Genomic DNA, 19,025 nt, shown 5'->3' on the forward strand with positions numbered 1-19,025 from the left:
GTAGTGTTTGTTAAAAGTTACGTGCTGTGTTGAGTTACAGTTGGTTATCTTTTAATTTTAAAATTTTGAAGTTTCTTGCTCCTTTTAGTTTCATTTAAATTGTAATGAAATATATATAATCTATTTCAATGGATTATAATAATGATACTAGTATATTTAACAGGAAATGTCTTAAAAACCGATACAAGGTAGAGTTTTCATGTTCATGGTCAAAGTCTGATATACATATACATGTATACCTACTGTAGAACATAGATAATACAGTGCTGATCAACAGGAGATCACTCATAATTAATATCATATTTGATAGAAGTGATACATAGGTATTACATCTCCATCTCAGATATTGAGTGGAATGCCATGGAAATGCTTGATGCTGTTCTGAAATCATAATGGAGATGTCATGTTAGATGTGCTGTTAAGTAGGGAATTGTCAAACTTTGTTAGAATTATCATCATGGGATGGCAGTGTGATGGTATGGATATAGAATTATCATCATGGGATGGCAGTGTGATGGTATGGATATAGAATTATTATCATGGGATGGCAGTTTGATGGTATGGATATAGAATTATTATCATGGGATGGCAGTGTGATGGTATGGAAATGAAATTATTATCATGGGATGGCAGTGTGATGGTAAGGAAATAGAATTATTATCGTGGGATGGCAGATTGATGGTAAGGAAATAGAATTATTATCATGGGATGGCAGTGTGATGGTAAGGAAATGATGGTATGGATATAGAATTATCATCATGGGATGGCAGTGTGATGGTATGGATATAGAATTATCATCATGGGATGGCATTGTGATGGTATGGATATAGAATTATTATCATGGGATGGCAGTGTGATAGTAAGGAAATAGAATTATTATCATGGGATGGCAGTGTGATGGTATGGATATAGAATTATCATCATTGGATGGCAGTGTGATGGTATGGATATAGAATTATTATCATGGGATGGCGGTTTGATGGTATGGATATAGAATTATTATCATAGGATGGCAGTTTGATGGTATGGATATAGAATTATTATCATGGGATGGCAGTGTGATGGTATGGAAATAGAATTATTATCATGGGTTGGCAGTGTGATGGTAAGGAAATAGAATTATTATCGTGGGATGGCGGTTTGATGGTATGGAAATAGAAGTATCGTGGGATGGCAGTGTGCTGGTAAGGAAATAGAATTATTATCGTGGGATGGCTGTGTGATGGTATGGAAATGGAATTATTATCATGGGATGGCAGTGTGATGGTATGGATATAGAATTATCATCATGGGATGGCATTGTGATGGTATGGATATAGAATTATTATCATGGGATGGCAGTTTGATAGTATGGATATAGAATTATTATCATGGGATGGCAGTGTGATAGTAAGGAAATAGAATTATTATCATGGGATGGCAGTTTGATGGTATGGATATAGAATTATTATCATAGGATGGCAGTTTGATGGTATGGATATAGAATTATTATCATGGGATGGCGGTTTGATGGTATGGATATAGAATTATTATCATGGGATGGCGGTTTGATGGTATGGATATAGAATTATTATCATGGGATGGCAGTGTGATGGTATGGATATAGAATTATCATCATTGGATGGCAGTGTGATGGTATGGATATAGAATTATTATCATGGGATGGCAGTTTGATAGTATGGATATAGAATTATTATCATGGGATGGCGGTTTGATGGTATGGATATAGAATTATTATCATAGGATGGCAGTTTGATGGTATGGATATAGAATTATTATCATAGGATGGCAGTTTGATGGTATGGATATAGAATTATTATCATAGGATGGCAGTTTGATGGTATGGATATAGAATTATTATCATAGGATGGCAGTTTGATGGTATGGATATAGAATTATTATCATGGGATGGCAGTGTGATGGTATGGAAATGAAATTATTATCATGGGATGGCAGTGTGATGGTAAGGATATAGAATTATTATCATGGGATGGCAGTTTGATGGTATGGATATAGAATTATTATCATGGGATGGCAGTTTGACGGTATGGATATAGAATTATTATCATGGGATGGCAGTTTGATAGTATGGATATAGAATTATTATCATGGGATGGCGGTTTGATGGTATGGATATAGAATTATTATCATGGGATGGCAGTGTGATGGTAAGGAAATAGAATTATTATCGTGGGATGGCAGTTTGATGGTATGGAAATAGAAGTATCGTGGGATGGCAGTGTGATGGTAAGGAAATAGAATTATTATCGTGGGATGGCAGTGTGATGGTATGGAAATAGAATTATTATCGTGGGATGGCAGTGTGATGGTAAGGAAATAGAATTATTATCATGGGATGGCAGTGTGATGGTATGGATATAGAATTATTATCATGGGATGGTAGTTTGATGGTATGGATATAGAATTATTATCGTCGGATGGCAGTTTGATGGTATGGATATAGAATTATTATCATAGGATGGCAGTTTGATGGTATGGATATAGAATTATTATCATGGGGATGGCAGTTTGATGGTATGGAAATAGATTTGACTCTAACAAAAAGATATGAAATAAGTTGAATGAAAGTTAATAACTTCTCAAGGATCACAAGGCTCAGAGTATGCTGTTATTCTGTGATGATCAACAATATGTAACTGGTATAATAGAGGAAGATTTCTTCAGGCTTTGTCTTTTATCTGTTGTTTACCAGCTATAAATGATCTATATGCTGCTCACTCCCAAACAACTTTTTGTCAGCGAATAATTGCTCTCCATGTACTACCTTGTTTTCTCTGCATGAACTATATCAAATCTCAAGTGACCATTTCATAAGTCCCATGAGCCTCTTGATAATAAATAACCATTATAAGAATAATAACAAAGAATGATTTTTTTTAAATCTATCACAACTTTGTGTGAATTGACATGTGATTTCAGTCTCATTTCTTTTGTATTTTATTGGCAGCTATACCTGCGGCTGGATTTACACAGCGTGCTACAATCGACCCGGAATCAGATGAAATACATGTCCTTTCTGTGAGTATGCTCAAGTAATTTAAGGCTCATTCAAGTAATTGAAAATTGAAATGTTGCAAGTCATGTTCCTGCCGCTAAACCTTAAACTTTTCCCAGGAAAAGCAAGATGCTCAATATAGTGCGTGTTAAGAGATCTATGAAACTATTAAAATGAAAATGCAAAACCTTGTTCAATTTTGTATTAAACCTCTTACAATCAAGATAACCGATATGTTTGACATTTTTACAGGGACTCAGTAAAGACAAGGACAAACGAGACAATGTGAAAAATTCTTTTTGGGTGTATGATATCAGTAAAAACAAGTGGTAAGTAAGGGGTGTACCATATTGACGATATTGGTAAAGACAACATTGATGATTCTCTTTTTCCTACATGTGCTTCATTCTGAAAACTGAATTATTCATGGAGAATTGTTTTAAATTGATGCCTTTATTTTATTGGTTTCCAAGTTGGGAATTTTAAAAGATCAAATTTGGGAAAATTCACATACTTTTTACAATTGGGAAAAAGTGCTTTAAACAGACCTAAAGAGTACCCGGATAAACCACTGTTTTAAAGTATGTAATGGGTGTACAATATTGGTATAAAATGGTAAGTAATGGGTGTACAATATTGGTATAAAATGGTAAGTAATGGGTGTACAATATTGGACTTTATGAACTTCAGGTCATGTGTATACAAGAATGAGAACTCTGGGCAACAATACTGGACAAAGATGCAGCATGTAGAGCCAGTACCTCGGTTTGCTCATCAGCTGGTCTATGATCATGTCCACAAGGCAAGTACTGTTCAGTAAAGTTATATATATAATCATCAAATTTACAAGCAACAAGTCTAAAGTATAGTTCAATCTCTCGTTAGCTCACCTGGTCCAAAGAACCATGGTGAGGTTATGCAATACTGCAGCGTCCATCGGTCCCTCGTCCGTCTGTCTGTCAACTTTTCCTTTAAAACGCTACTAGTCCTGAACGGCCAAGTAGATTTTGACTAAATTTGGTCTGGAGCATCCTTGGGCCAAGAGGACTTAATTATGTATAAATGGTGGGTGTGGCCCCCCTGGGGGCAGAGGGGCGGAGCCCAATAGGGGAATAGAGGTAAAACAATTTTGTATAAATGGTGGGTTTGGACCCACTGGGGTCTGAGGGGCGGGTCCCAATAGGGGAAACATAGCATATTTTTCAAAATCCTTCTTCTGTAGGAATGACAGGATTTTGTTAAATTTGGAATGAAGCACCCTTGGTAGAGGGGGAATCAATTTTGTATAAACAGTTAGTCTGTTCCCCTGGAGGCAGAGAGGCGGAGTCCAATAGGGGAAATAGTGGTAAAACCTTTAAAATCCTTCTTCTACCATAGGGATTAAGGGATTTTATCCTAATTTAGTCTGGAGCATCCTTGGGCCAAGGGGACTCAATTTTGTATAAACGGTGGGTATGACCCCCCTAGTGGCATATAGGGATGGGGTTCTGTTTGAAATTTGTTCTCCTATATCTCAAGTACTGGATGGATCTTTCTGAAATTTCATATGTACTTACAACACCCACCATGAAGTGCTATATCTTTACTTCATACCAAATATTTTAAACATGTTCAGGTGAGCGATACAGGCCCTCTGGGCCTCTTGTTTTTTTATTTTGGAAAATATTTTTACTTAAGCATATATATATAGAGAGAGAGCATGAGTTCTGACATTAACAGTGCTTATCACAAAATGCCAATAAAAACATCAGGGTAACCTTGGGCACACACATTTAGAGGCAACCAGAGACATAGAATTCTATGTCTCGGAGGTAACACAAGATTTTTAATTGGCCTTAATGACGTTTTTATCGTGGTATCTATAATTATTAATATGGATTTAAATTGCTTCTATGGGTGCAAATAAATTCCTTTTACAGGTGGTCCTAAAACCCTGAAATATACTTCTATGCCATATACCTCCCTTGGAAAAAACGCTTCTGTGGGTGGTCCTCCTAAATAAAAAGTGCCTTGTAGGGGTATGTTTTACTGGAATAGCCGTTATGTACATATTTAGTTTTGTCGCATCTTTACGGAAGTGAAAGACACATTTCAGGTTTTTATACACCAACACACTTTGGATAATATTTGGCACATTATGTTGACTGACGATAGTAGAAATTTTGAAAAAAAAATGGTTATCTGTAAATGTGTCATCTAAAGGTCAATGTTTTATGAACACGGTCAAAATAAATCTTCAATGACTACAGGTCAATGCAAGTATTTCATAATTAACCCAAAATCATTCTATAAAGGTGGATGAATGGTTAATAGTAGAGTATGGTGTACCAGTATAATATCTTAAAGCTTTGTTATATTCAAAACTTCAATAAGCTTGTGGACAGTGAAGCTGTTGATAATTATACCCCCGCAAGGAAGTTAGGAGGTGGGGGTATACTAGAATCACCCTGTCTGTCTGTCTGTCTGTCTGTCTGTCGTCTGCAGTAACTTGTCCGGAAAACTCCTCTTTAACGAACAGGTGCATTTCATTAAAACTTTGCATGAATGATCAGTATCTTATGTAGTTGTGTACCAGCATTTTAATTTGGGATTTCAACCCTTTTTGATGGAGTTATGCCCCTTTTCGCGAATTACTTGTATGCACAACTCCTCCTTAACGAACAGGTGCATTTCATTGAAACTTTGCATGAATGATCAGTATCTTATGTAGTTGTGCACCGGCATTTTAATTTGGGATTTCGACCCTTTTTGTTGGAGTTATGCCCCATTGTGCGAAATACTTGTCCGGAAAACTCCTCCTTAATTAACAGGTGGATTTCATTGAAACTTTGCATGGATGATCAGTATCTTATGTAATCGTGCACCGGCATTTTAATTTGGCATTTCGACCCTTTTTGTTGCAGTTATGCCCCTTTGTTATTTTTGTATTTTTGTTTTTAATAAAATAGTGATTACCATAACTCATTACTGGTGGGAGACTATATGGCTTTGCATAAGTAAGCCTTTAGCGTACAGTTCTGGTTTATATAGGAGCGGGGGTATTAGTTAGCCTTTAGCGTACAGTTCTGGTTAATATAGGAGCGGGGGTATTAGTTAGCCTTTAGCGTACAGTTCTGGTTTATATAGGAGCGGGGGTATTAGTTAGCCTTTAGCGTACAGTTCTGGTTTATATAGGAGCGGGGGTATTAGTTAGCCTTTAGCGTACAGTTCTGGTTTATATAGGAGCGGGGGTATTAGTTAGCCTTTAGCGTACAGTTCTGGTTTATATAGGAGCGGGGGTATTAGTTAGCCTTTAGCGTACAGTTCTGGTTTATATAGGAGCGGGGGTATTAGTTAGCCTTTAGCGTACAGTTCTGGTTTATATGGGAGCGGGGGTATCAGTTAGCCTTTGCATTGGCTTACAGTTCTAGTTTGGTCAGAACTGACAGATCAGTTTTTAATTTTGCCCAGAAAAAAGGAGCAAGTGTTCGGAGCACATACGATCAGTAAAAGCTGAAAGGATGTCAGGACTGCACATCTCATACAATTTCCATAAACTGCTTTTAGAGTCCATCCTGTCCAATTGTAGTTTTGGAGAATTTCCATCTATATATATGTTATGTATGATCTCAAGAAGATCAGTTATGACCTCAGATCCAATAGCATTATCAAGCTTTGTTTGCAAGGATGCTCTATCGACCATAGCTACTTCAGTATCTGGGTGCAAAAAGCTTCCGATGCAAGAGGGCACCAAAGCCTGTGATGTATCATTAGAGAGTGTCGCACTTGTTTTGGAGTAGTAGTACATGTGTCATTTTACTGGAGACACACAGAACATTTGCGATGGGGAGAGGATGCATATTTCAGATCTGTGATATGCAAGAGAATAATGGGGATGGCATCAATAATATCTTCCTTGCAAATCAGGGGAGTCCAGCAATCATGCTTAAATCTAATCCTACATTCTGGCATGATATAGAATAGTTTGAAGACTACAGAATGATTTGATATGTAATGATAAGTTATAGTTTATATATAACTGTGTAAGCCTTTTATTGCCTTGGCTGCTGTAGCTGTAGATGCGATAGTTTTGTTGTTATGTTTGCAATATTAATTGTTAGGTTATGTTCATTTTTTGTAATTCCTCCTTTTACCTAGTTATTGAACGTGTTCTTCTTCGAAGAGCGATAGTGTTTACTTATGCAAATTAGATGTCTTACCATATAAGGTATCCTAGTATATGTTAATCAGTCCATAGTAACTTTTGACCAATCAGCTATTACGTCTTAAAGGGGTGTTGATATTGCCAGCTTCAGTTTCATCCTTCGTAGTGCTGGCAGATTATGAAGGGCCAAGTGAGCTTATGGCATGGTGCGGCGTCCGTCGTCCGTCTGGCGTCCGGTGTCAACTTTTTACTTTAAACAACTCCTTCTCAGTAACCAAATAGCCTAGGGTGATGATATTTGGCCAGAAGCATGCTGGAATGCAGGGCTACCAAGTTTGTTCAAATAAATGACCTTCATTAATTTTCAAGGTCAAAGGGGTCAAATATGTTAAAATCTTTAAGCAACTTCTTCTGAATAACCAAGAGGCCTAGGATAATGATATTTGGCCAGTAACATGCTGGGATGAAGGGCTACTTAGTTTGTTTAAATAAATGACCTTCATCAATTTTCAAGGTCACAGGGGTCAATATGTTAAAATCTTTAAACAACTTCTATTGAATAACCAAGAGGCCTAGGGTGATAATATTTGGCCAGTAACATGCTGAAATGAAGGGCTACAAAGTTTGTTCAAATAAATGACCTTGACTTATATTCAAGGTCACAGGGGTCAAATAAGTTTAAAACCTTTACACAATTTCTTCTGAATAACCTGGAGACCTAGGGTGCTTAAATTTGGCCAGTTACATGCTGGGATGAAGGGCTACCAAGTTTGTTCAAATAAATGACCTTCATCATATTCAAGGTCACTGGGGTCAAATATGTTGTAATCAGTTAAACAACTACTGAATAACCAAGAAACCTAGGGTGATGACATTTGGCCATTAACATGCTTAAATGAAGGGTTACCAAGTTTGTTTAAATAAATTACCTTCAACCATTTTCAAGGTCACAGGGGTCAAATATGTATAAAACCTTTAAACAACTTCTTCTCAATAACCAAAAGGCCCAGGGTACTGACATTGGGCCTGTAGCATGCTGGGATTAAGGGCTACCAAGTTTGTTCAAATAAATGACCTTGACTTATATTCAAGGTCACAGGGCAAATAGGTTTAAAACATTTGAACAACTTCTGAATAATAAATATGCCTAGGGTGATGATATTTGGCTAGTAGCATATTGGGATGAAGGGCTACAAAGTTTGTTCAAATGAATGACCTTCATCTTTTTTCAAGGTCACAGGGGTCAAATAGATTTTTAACCTTTAAACAACTTCTTCTGAATAACCAAGAGGCCTAGTATAATTCCAGTAACATGCTGGGATGAAGGACTACCAAGTTTGTTCAAATGAATGACCTTGACATATATATTCAAGGTCACAGGGGTCAAATATGTTTAAAACCATTGAATAACTTCTTCTTAATAAGCAAAAGGCCAAGAGTGATGATATTTGGCCATTAACATGCTGGGATGAAGGACTGCCAAGTGAATGACCTTCACCTATATTCAAGGTCACAGTGGTCAATATATGTTTAGATCTTTAAATGATTTGTTCTGTATAACCAAAAGGTCCAAGGTAATGATATTTTGCCAGAAGCATGCTGGGTTGGAAGACTATAAACTATGTTCAACCTAATGTCCTTGTTCGACATTCAACGTCACAGGCGTCATATGTTTAAATCTTTTAATAGGTTCTTATGAATCAAACACTGATATTCTGTCTGTAGCTGTATTTTAGTCCACTTTTAAGATTACAAGTGTGAGATTAATACCAGGTGAGCGATGCAGGCCCATTGGGCCTCTTGTTTTGTGTAATTGTTGTTTTTTCAGGTACATGTATGTAAACAGTAAACTTCATATTTGTCTATTTTGTCAATTTATTACATGCTGCCCTTTTGTGAGGCTTCTTTTTGCCGTTTCATGTTGTATTTTTTAGCTCACTTGGCCTGAAGGACCATGTGAGCTTATGCCGTGGCGCGGCGTCCATCCTGCGTCAACTTATCCATTTAAACGACTTCTTCTCAATAACCAACAAGCCAAATGTCATGATATTTGGCTGGTTGGTTGCTGGGATGAAGCCCAACAAAGTTTGCAAAAATAAATGACCTTGACCCATGTTCAAGGTCACAGGGGTCAAATTTGTTAAAACCGTTAAAACGACTGCTCCTGATTAAACCAAAAGGCCCAGAAGCGTGATATTTAGCTGATATGTTCCTAGGATGAAGCCCAACAAAGTTTGCGAAACGAAATGACCTTTGCCCATATTCAAGGTCACGGGGGTCAAATTTGTTGAAACCTTAAAACGACTTCTTCTGATTAACCCAAAGGCCCAGGATGAGAGCATGACAAAGTTTGTGAATAGAAATAACCATTGCCAATATTCAAGGTCACAGGGGTCATACATGTTGAAAACTTTTTCTTAATAACCAAGAGACCCAGGTTGATAATATTTGGCTAGTAGCATGCTGGGATGAAGAGCTACCAAGTTTGTTCAAATTATCAAGGTCACAGGGGTCAAATATGTTTAAAATATAAAACAACTTCCTCTAAATAACCAAGAGGCCCAGGTTGAAGATATTTGGCCAGTAGCATGCTGGGATAAAGGGCTACAGAGTTTGTTCAAATGAATGACCTTCTCTCATATTCAAGGTCACAGGGGTTATTTGTCTTTAAAACACTTGAAAACAACTTCTGAATAACTTAAGGTTCCAGGGTGATCGGTTGTTCATGTGAATGACCTTGACATACTTTCAAGGTCACATCTGGTCCACAGTGCATAAATCCTTAAAAGTCACCTCAATAAACAAAAGGCTTAGGGCCATTAGATTGATGTTTGACAAGTTGCATTCTGTGAGGAGTTGGTTCAATTTAATGTCCGTGTTTGGCTTTTAAGGTCACAGGGGTCAAATGTGTTTTAATCTTTTAACAGGTTCTTTTGAATGACTTAAGTCAAGACACTGATATTTTGCCTGTAACTTTATTTTAGTCCACTCTTAAGGTTACAATTGTGAGATTAATACCAAGTGAGCGATACAGGCCCATTGGGCCTCTTGCTTATACTTATGTTAGACGGGTTACTCACTCTAATGATTGAGACTTTATTAACAACTATGTGTAAATTTAAATTGACTTGGCTGATTATTACTTCACTTTATCTGTAGTCAGTTTTCTCATGGTAAATTTAACAGATATTTTCTCTGGGGTGGCTAAGAGTCTATAGTCACTTCTCTGGATTCCTCCAGTCTAGTGACTTCTCTTTCCTTCTTCGGAGTCTAGCGTTTCCAATTCATAATGGATATTAGGAGTATAGTCGCTTCTCTGGAGTCTTTCAGAGTCTAGCTGCTTCTCTTGTTTTCTTTGGAGTCTTGCTGGCATCCTTTATCAAGTTTCTCTGTGACTTTTTAGAGTCTAGCTTCCTTTAAAATGTTTTGAAAAGAATTTGTGTTCCTATTAGTAGGATTGTTATAGAGTGAGTAGCCCCTGATACGCCAAATGTTTGCAGTAGGTTTTAGTACTTGTTCTTTGCTTGCACATACATATTTGTCTTAATTCAAGTAATAAACAGGTTAACTGTTTCATTGAGTGAAGTTATGTATAAATAGCTAGTTATGGATTATAAGAGGTGAGTATGTGTGATCATGTGTACCTTGAAAATTAAAGGGATCCTATCACCACACCACTATACCTTGGTATTGTTTTCCTAAACTGCATTTCATATAAAAACAATATGATATATTTAATCGAGGATTCCATCCAAGGGGGTCAATTACCATAACCTATTCCATTTGTAGTCTATTAAGCTACATAGTTTCAGTTCAACAGCTGCATCATACTCTACTATTAACCATACCATCCACCGTGATAGTATATTGGAATGATTTGGGGTAAATTAGGGAATACTTGCATTGACATTGAAGATATATTTGACATTTACCGATTACATATTTTTTCAAAATTTCAACTATTTGTCAGTCAACATAATGTGCCAAATAATATCCAAAGTCTGTTGGTGTACAAAAACCGGAAATGTGTCGATCACTTTCGTAAAGATGCGACATAACTAAAAATGTACATAACATACTAAACTTTCATTTGTGTGAGACTGCATAACTTTTTTTTATTTTGCAACATCCAGCTTTATAGTTGAGCTCATCATCAGCAGCAGACTCTACTGATGACAATTTTATTAGTTGTGATTATAAATTGGTGCGACGTATTTGTTAAATGATCAAACATGACTATAGGTCATAAGTTTGTTGGATTTTATTTGGAAATAGACATTTATATGACAAATTTACTGGTTCTCAAATTTTCTGAAATTTTCCCCATCGTTTCTCAACACAATGCACCTAATAATATTAAAAGATTTTTGGTGTACACTAACCAGAAATTGGTGTGTCACTTCCGTAATAAAATGACAGCAAAAAAGTGAATGAAAATACCAACATTTTTAGGTCACCTGAGCTTTAGCTCAAGTGACCTATTGCTATCCGTCTTCGTCTGTCGTCCGTTAACATTTTACATTTTAAACTTAAGCTGAAATACTTGCAAAGGGATTTCATTAATATTCAGACATATAATCCATCCTCGATACTTCAAGGGCTACCTTCACTTTCACTCTCTGCACCCCTGGAATATGTTGGATTAGTAGCGGAATAAGTACATTAATGAGTATAACTATGTTTTTGTTACTGGGTTACAGGTACACTACCTATTTGGTGGAAATCCCGGAAAGGAAAGCTTACCAAAGATGAGATTGGATGATTTCTGGTCATTAAAAGTAAGTCAGCTGTTAATGATTTTGTTGTTCACAGGTTTATCTTTTGGTGTTTATATTGTTGAATAAAAAGTCAGTGAAAAAAGTTTCATGTTCACTTAAAAATGTTCACAGTGAAACTGTTATGCTTTTGTGTACATAAGTTTACTGTTGGTGTAGGACTAACATTGTTTTGTATTGTTAATTCACATTTTACCCCAGTCCTGGGGTTATTTTTAGAATTAACCCAAGGAAATAAAAAAAAAAGTTTCTTTGACACTACATGACTTTCTCAGAAGCAGGGACATGTTGTTGACGGGCATCAGCAGGACTAAAACAGTTAATCTTTTACCAGCTTCCAATTGATTAATGTTGGTTAAATATATTAAATGTATTAAGAATGAATTTTATTTTCGAGAGTTTAAATGAAGATCTTTAAACTGTATTTCTGCATGGTAAACACTCATAATGACCACAATTAGCAGATGACACACTTTAAAACTATTGCTTTATAGATATATTACCTTGTACTTAAATTTGTAACTTAAATATTGCTTTATAGATATATTACCTAGTACTTAAATTTGTCACTTAAAGCTGACAATGCAAGTTAAAAAGCTTTCAAATGAGATTAAAAGAATATTTTTTATTTTCAAATTTTTTTTTTCTTGTTTTGAGATCTTCCCCATATCTTCCGACTATCGTTTCTAAGGAAGTGCTGACATTTTTGTTTTTTTCCTTGCTTGGTAACGAGTATGGAGTATAGAACTGCCCCAACACACGATGGAGCTGACAAAGTTTGTGAGTGAAATATTTGTAGTACAGTATAATATTTAATGAGAATAATTTGCTATGACTGCTTAAATATTCAGGTGAGTGATACAGGCCCCCTGGGCTTCTTGTTTTTAAAAAATCTCAATTGACAGCTTTTTAACTTGCACTGTCAGCTTTAAGCTGGTAGCCATATTTTGTGATTCCCTATGACCAGTCAACTAGACCTTGACATCAAGTCATAGGATTAAACCTTAATAGTTTTACAACCCCAAAATAGTTTGTATATGTTGTTTTTTTCCCAGCTATGTCGACCTACAGCTGAAAATTTGTTACGGCGATGCAAGTATCTAATTCGGAAGTTTAAATTCCAAGAAATGTCAGAATCCGATTCCCGAGCAGCCATGTTGTATCTTCAGGCCAGTTTGGCAGAAATCGTGGATCATAACAACCTAGAGGAACGTACTGAGGTAAATATTGTTTAGAAATAGAAAATATATGTGTGATTCTGTCAACCTGTAAAAAGAGCAGTCTTAACTAGAAGAGGACATTTTCCTATTGCTCTATCAAAAGAGCACAGGTCTATTACACCAGTGGACCTGGGTTTGACTCCTATCAGCCACCAACAAGTTACCTAAGTGGGAAACTGAATCACAGACAAGAAAAGTGAAATTTGATATGGATCATAATTCAGGAGATAATGTAGGTGATGAGTAAAAGTGTGAGAAAGGCTGTAAACAAAACGAAGATAGTTTAGAATTAAGATAATACAAGATGATTTAGTTACTGGAGCTTGTTAGCTGAACTGGTAATGTAAGCTTGTGCCATAGCCTATTGCTCTGTGTATCAGTTTTAGTTTGTCTATTTGAAGAATAGTGAGGCTTAAAAGTCATGCCAAGCATCTGCATTAGTCAGTGTTGCCAGGTTTAAGATTTTGTCCAGGTGATGAGAATCACAAATATAAGCTGTAGTGTTCTACTAGAATGCTGATACTTGGCACAGTGGTTCTCTATGGGTCCCAAGTTGAAATTAAAAAAAAAATATTGTTAAAAATTCTCACAACTAAAACTAAAAAATCTAGGTGTTGAAATTAACTAAAATATAGCCTTAGGCTACTAGGATGCTGAATGGCGAATTTGATGCAAATTATGAAATTTCCACCGAAGCAGTGATATTTAGCATAATGGTTTCTGAGGGGAACCTGTTTTGGACCTAAATTGTATCAATGTGAAATGTTGTTGGAGTAGGTCGGCACTGCCACTATCACCTCTTGTAAGAGCCAGCAGTACATAAAGGGGATCAAATTCCATAGTTAAATTATTGGATGTGTGCTCTGCCTGCATTGTTAATTTTTTCTTTAAATAAAATTATGTAAAAAACAGGTGTGCTACCAAGGCCTTTAAGTCTCATATTCGTTTTAGTCTACTTATTTATCAAAATGTTGGTCATGGCTTAATCAAAATAAATATATACAGCAGAAAGATCATATCATGACTCTTTCTTCATTTTAACTCTCTTGTATGGCTACTGTTGATCAAGGTACCTATAATTTCTCTTTTGTTTTAACATGTTCCCTGTTATTGTGTCAACATTTGTTGGTCACCTGAGACAAAGTCTCAAGTCTTAGGTGACCTATTCTAATCGCCTTTTATCTGTTGTCGTGCATTATCTGTCCGTTAACAATTTACATTTTCGACTTCTTCTCACAAACCCCTGAACCAATTACTATGAAATTTTGCAGAAACCTTCCATAATATGAACCAAAATTGTGAATTATATGGTCCCGTCCCCCAGGGGCTCTGAGGGGCGGGACCAAAAGTGGTCAAATTGGCTTAAATTTCAACAATCTTCTTCTTAAGACCCAATTAAGCTTGAAACAAATACTCTTCATAGATGGAAGGGTCTTGAGGTGCTTTGTAAAATTTGTGAATTGAGGGGGGAAGTTTCCTATAGTTTAAATAGGAAAATGATACTTTTGGGAATACTTTATTCATTTTCAATTGGAAATACTTCAGACTTGATTGGAATTATAATTCATGAGTCGAAAGTTTGATGCTATGACTATTTTGACCCTGGCCTACCCCAAGGGGCTGAGGGGTGGAGACAAAAGTGGTCAAAATATAGATGAAAGGGTTTAACCAAACTTTGAATTTCATTACTCCTGTACTTCATGCTCCCCCCTGGGTATGAGGTGATATTTACTGGAGTTTCTGTAGGAAAATTATATATTTGGGTATATTTTCAGTTTGAAATTCAAAACCGGTTGGGATTACATCAGAAAATGGAAGATGCTATGAATATTTGACCATAATCAACCCCCAGGGGCTGAAGGGTTGGGCCTAGAATGAAGAGTCGGAGGTGCTAAAATTTCTTTGACCCAGACATGCTAGAATCAAATACTCTCCAGTCTTAAATATGCATGCTAGACATTGGATAAGGCAGTTCTGGTGCTTTTAGCTCACCCGTACTGCAGCGTCCGTGTTCGTCGTCCGTCCGTCAATTTTTTCTTTTGAATGACTTCTTCTGAAGATCTGTAAGACCTAGGCTCATGATATTTGGCCAGCAGGTACCTGGGATGGAGTGCTATGAAGTTTCCTCATTAAAATGACCTTGACCTTATTTCAAGGTCACAGGGGTCAAATATGTTAAAAATTTCAAACAACAATATCCTAAGAACCATTTGGACTAGAGTCATGATACGTGGGTATGTTATGTAGACCAGCAGCGTGAATATTTTCTCAATTACAGTAATGAGGTCAAAGGTCAACTTTAAATGCTAGTCGGGGGTTAAATGTCAACTTTGGTTAAAAGCTTTAACGATATTCTTCTCAAGTTCCATTAAGCCCAGGGTCATGATATTTGGCCAGTAAGTACCTGGGATGAAGTGCTATAAAGTTTCCTCATTAAAATGACCTAGACCTTATTTCAAGGTCACAGGGGTCAAATATGTTAAAAATTTCAAACAATATCCTAAGAACCATTTGGACTAGAGTCATGAACTTGGGTATGTTATGTAGACCAGCAGCGTGAATATTTTTACAGTAATGAGGTCAAAGGTCAACTTTAAGTGCAATTCGGGAGTCAAATGTCAACATGTGTTAAAAGCTTTAAAATGAAAATTTCAAGTCTCAAACAACAATATCTTGAGAACTGTTAAGAGATGTTAAAATGTCTTGTGTTCTAGTTACAAAACTTGGTCTTAAGTTACCTATATGTCAGTTTCATGTAACAAAAGAAACAGGTGATGAATACAGGCCCTCTGGGCCTCTTGTTTAATATAATCTAATATTTGTGTTAGTCATATTTTAAAAACAAAATATCAGAACCATTATGGCCCATGGGGCCTCCTATCATAAACCCAACATTAAATTTTATTGAGATTTAAATTTATGGTGGTAAATTCAGGATCATCATATTCTGGTGATTACATTGCTGGGTATATATATATGCTCTGTCCTCTTTTTCCAGTTTCAATTGCTGGCATCAACACTGTTCAAGTCAGAAGAGGAGGGGGATGTTTTCAGTGGTAAGTCAGGCAATCACCACATCAGATATATCAGAGGATTAGGATTAAAAGAATGATAAAGAAATATCTACAGATTGCTATTCTTTTATTTATTAAACAAATATGATAGATCAGATTAAGTACAGTAATACATTCATTTCTTAAAAGCTTTGATTTACTCTGTAGCAAAACAGTCCTTTACAACATACATATATTGTAGAATCTGATGATACCTAAGATGTCATGTTCTGGTGACCTTTTAACACTAGCCAATCTTGACAGTGTGATGCGATCAGAATTCTCAGTGTGAGAAAACACATCTATGAATTTATCCATTGCAAATAGAAATGGAGTGAAGGATTAGATCTGAAATTGATTGGCTTTGATTTTGATTTTGATTTTCTTCAAAACAGACAATATTTTAATAATTCAATAAATAGTTAAACAGTATCATTGATTTCCTTTGACAGAGATGGCGGGTGTGGACACCAGTGAACACTATCAGACCCGAACAGAACTTTTTGACAAGCTAGTGTCCTTTTTCCCAGAACAGATGACCCAGCCTAAAGGGAACCTTGTTGACCTAATCCCTATGATGTGACTGGTCAGTCATAACAAGAGTTGATTGGTTCCCATGCACTTGTAATGCCCACGCCACAACCAAAAGTTAAGATCTTTAACCTTATGTGAGGATTATTCTCGTGATGTATAATCCAATTTGTGATGGTCAACTCTAGATCTCCCCATGATATGATTGGGCAACATTTCCTCGGATGTTATTGGTCAATGCTTAATAACATGATGTGATTGGTCAAATCTTCCCCTGGCATGATTGTTAGACTCTCATCATCAGGTGATGCCTTGTTCAAATCTTCCCCTGGTATGATTGTTAGACTCTCATCATCAGGTGATCCTTGCATTGGTCAAATCTTCCCCTGGTATGATTGTTAGACTCTCATCATCAGGTGATGGCTTAGTCAGATCTTTCTGACATTAATCATTTTTGACCTATTTATGTGAGGTATTGAGTAGACCTCAGTCTGTTGTTGGATGATACATATTACAAATTGAGGGCAAATGTTTGCTGTCAATTTTTACTGAATTTTCAGAATGACGTCAATGTAGAAATTAAGATTTCTGTCAATAGGGATGAAGTAGGACACACGTCTGCATGTGTATTTTAAGTTGTCGTCAAGACGACAAATTTGATATTGTATCTGATAACAGATTAAAAATTGTGTCTTACTTGAGACTGTCATGAAAACAGACATGATGTTTTCACTGGCAGCAGATACAAAGTTGTCGCTGACAATAGATTGGATGTTGTCCCTAACAACTGATACAAGGTTGTCGCTGACAACGAAGGAGGTTATCATTTATATGGCAACCAATTTTGATGTTTGTGAATGACATCAAATGATTTTGAACCCCCTGTTCATGAGATTATCTCTGAGAATTGTAATTTTTTAAACTGCCGTGACAATTGCAACAGGTATGCAGTAATGTATTGAATATATATATGTTTTTGGTGAGTTTTTCATGTGTTAAATTAATATATTAATGAAACTTACACAAGTTAAGCTCTATAAGAATAAGAAGGGGTAACATTAACTCTGTATTCAATGATTTTAATATAAAATGACATGGCATCTATTAGAATGTGAATGACATGTTTCAAATCAGTATTGTTATCTACACATTGTGTATGTTGCCTGGCAGCTAGAACAGGATTACTATGTTCGAAAGCACTGGTACCCTATAGACTAGGCACTCAGGCAGTTGGGATTTTTTTAAATTTGATGTTGCCTTATCAAATTAAGATAATAATTCAGAATAATATGTAACTAATATTAACATTTAAATCTTGATATTGCAGAAATAATACAAAACCTTGCTAGTCAAAGTTTATTGGATATCAAATATTTAGTTTCACCAGAAATTCTATGTGTACATGTTAATGAAACATCGCTGTCATTGATAGGTTTATTCATTACAGTAGTAGAGTGTCTTAAAATTAATTCTCCTTTATTGGAGTCTTAGATTAACAAAGTTCTATAACATATGTTTATCCATTTGAATTCCTTAAGCCTGTGTGTATGCTACCTTGTGGTGACTTGTATCTACTTAGTAAATAATCTGTCAAATATCTCTTATTATGATTGTAGTTCATTACTAATTTCTTAACACCTCCGACCAAAACCCCAGAAATAAAATATGAAGTCACTTTTATCTCTAAGGTATCTTTGACTCTGTACATGTTTTTGGGAGGGGGAATTTTTCCAAAACAGGTGTAAAATAATCTTTGGTTGTTCTGATGAAAGGATTTCCTTTGATGTCTCTTATATATATGTACAAATCACTGTCTTGAGTTATCCGTAGAAAACTCTACAAAACCAATCTGATTAAAGATCTGGTTTTAATCAGCTTGCTCTACAACAAGAGAATCGCTATAGAAAAGATGCCATAAAGCTTGGAGAATTGAGGGGTTAGGGGTTGAGATTCTGTGATGTAAGCTAGGTAGAGGGATTATAAATGTAAGCTAGCTATTGTGATGCTAGAAAGGTATCTGGAAAGGCAGAGCAAAGACATTTCTATTGTATAAAAAGATGGAATTGTATAAAATTGACATTTGCAGAAATTCATCTTTGTTATTATAAGTGCTTATTTATTGGTATAATATGAAGCCTTTTGGGAATTCTTACCAATGATTTGAAGTGATCAATCATATTTGTCATCTACCTTGAGAAAAAATTCTATCGCATCTGATTTTTAGCTCACCTGCCTGAAGGGCTAGTGAGCTTATGCCATGTCCGGCGTCCGTCAACTTTTCCTTTT

At 36.0% G+C, this 19,025-nt stretch overlaps 1 protein-coding gene across 1 annotated transcript in view; it reads left to right on the forward strand.

Moving 5' to 3' along the window:
• LOC110442854 (muskelin-like) overlaps nucleotides 1-19,025 on the forward strand; it is a 34,444-nt gene extending 15,419 nt beyond the window's left edge. The window contains exons 15-21 of the mRNA XM_021486684.1: nucleotides 2,969-3,039; nucleotides 3,269-3,345; nucleotides 3,707-3,818; nucleotides 11,861-11,938; nucleotides 12,991-13,155; nucleotides 16,154-16,211; nucleotides 16,661-19,025. Coding sequence (XP_021342359.1) covers nucleotides 2,969-3,039; nucleotides 3,269-3,345; nucleotides 3,707-3,818; nucleotides 11,861-11,938; nucleotides 12,991-13,155; nucleotides 16,154-16,211; nucleotides 16,661-16,791 — 692 coding nt within the window. The 3' untranslated portion in view covers nucleotides 16,792-19,025. The remainder of the gene's footprint in view (nucleotides 1-2,968; nucleotides 3,040-3,268; nucleotides 3,346-3,706; nucleotides 3,819-11,860; nucleotides 11,939-12,990; nucleotides 13,156-16,153; nucleotides 16,212-16,660) is intronic.

This window comes from Mizuhopecten yessoensis, unplaced genomic scaffold (genome assembly GCF_002113885.1).
Source record: "Mizuhopecten yessoensis strain PY_sf001 unplaced genomic scaffold, ASM211388v2 scaffold716305, whole genome shotgun sequence".
NCBI lineage: Eukaryota > Metazoa > Mollusca > Bivalvia > Pectinida > Pectinidae > Mizuhopecten > Mizuhopecten yessoensis.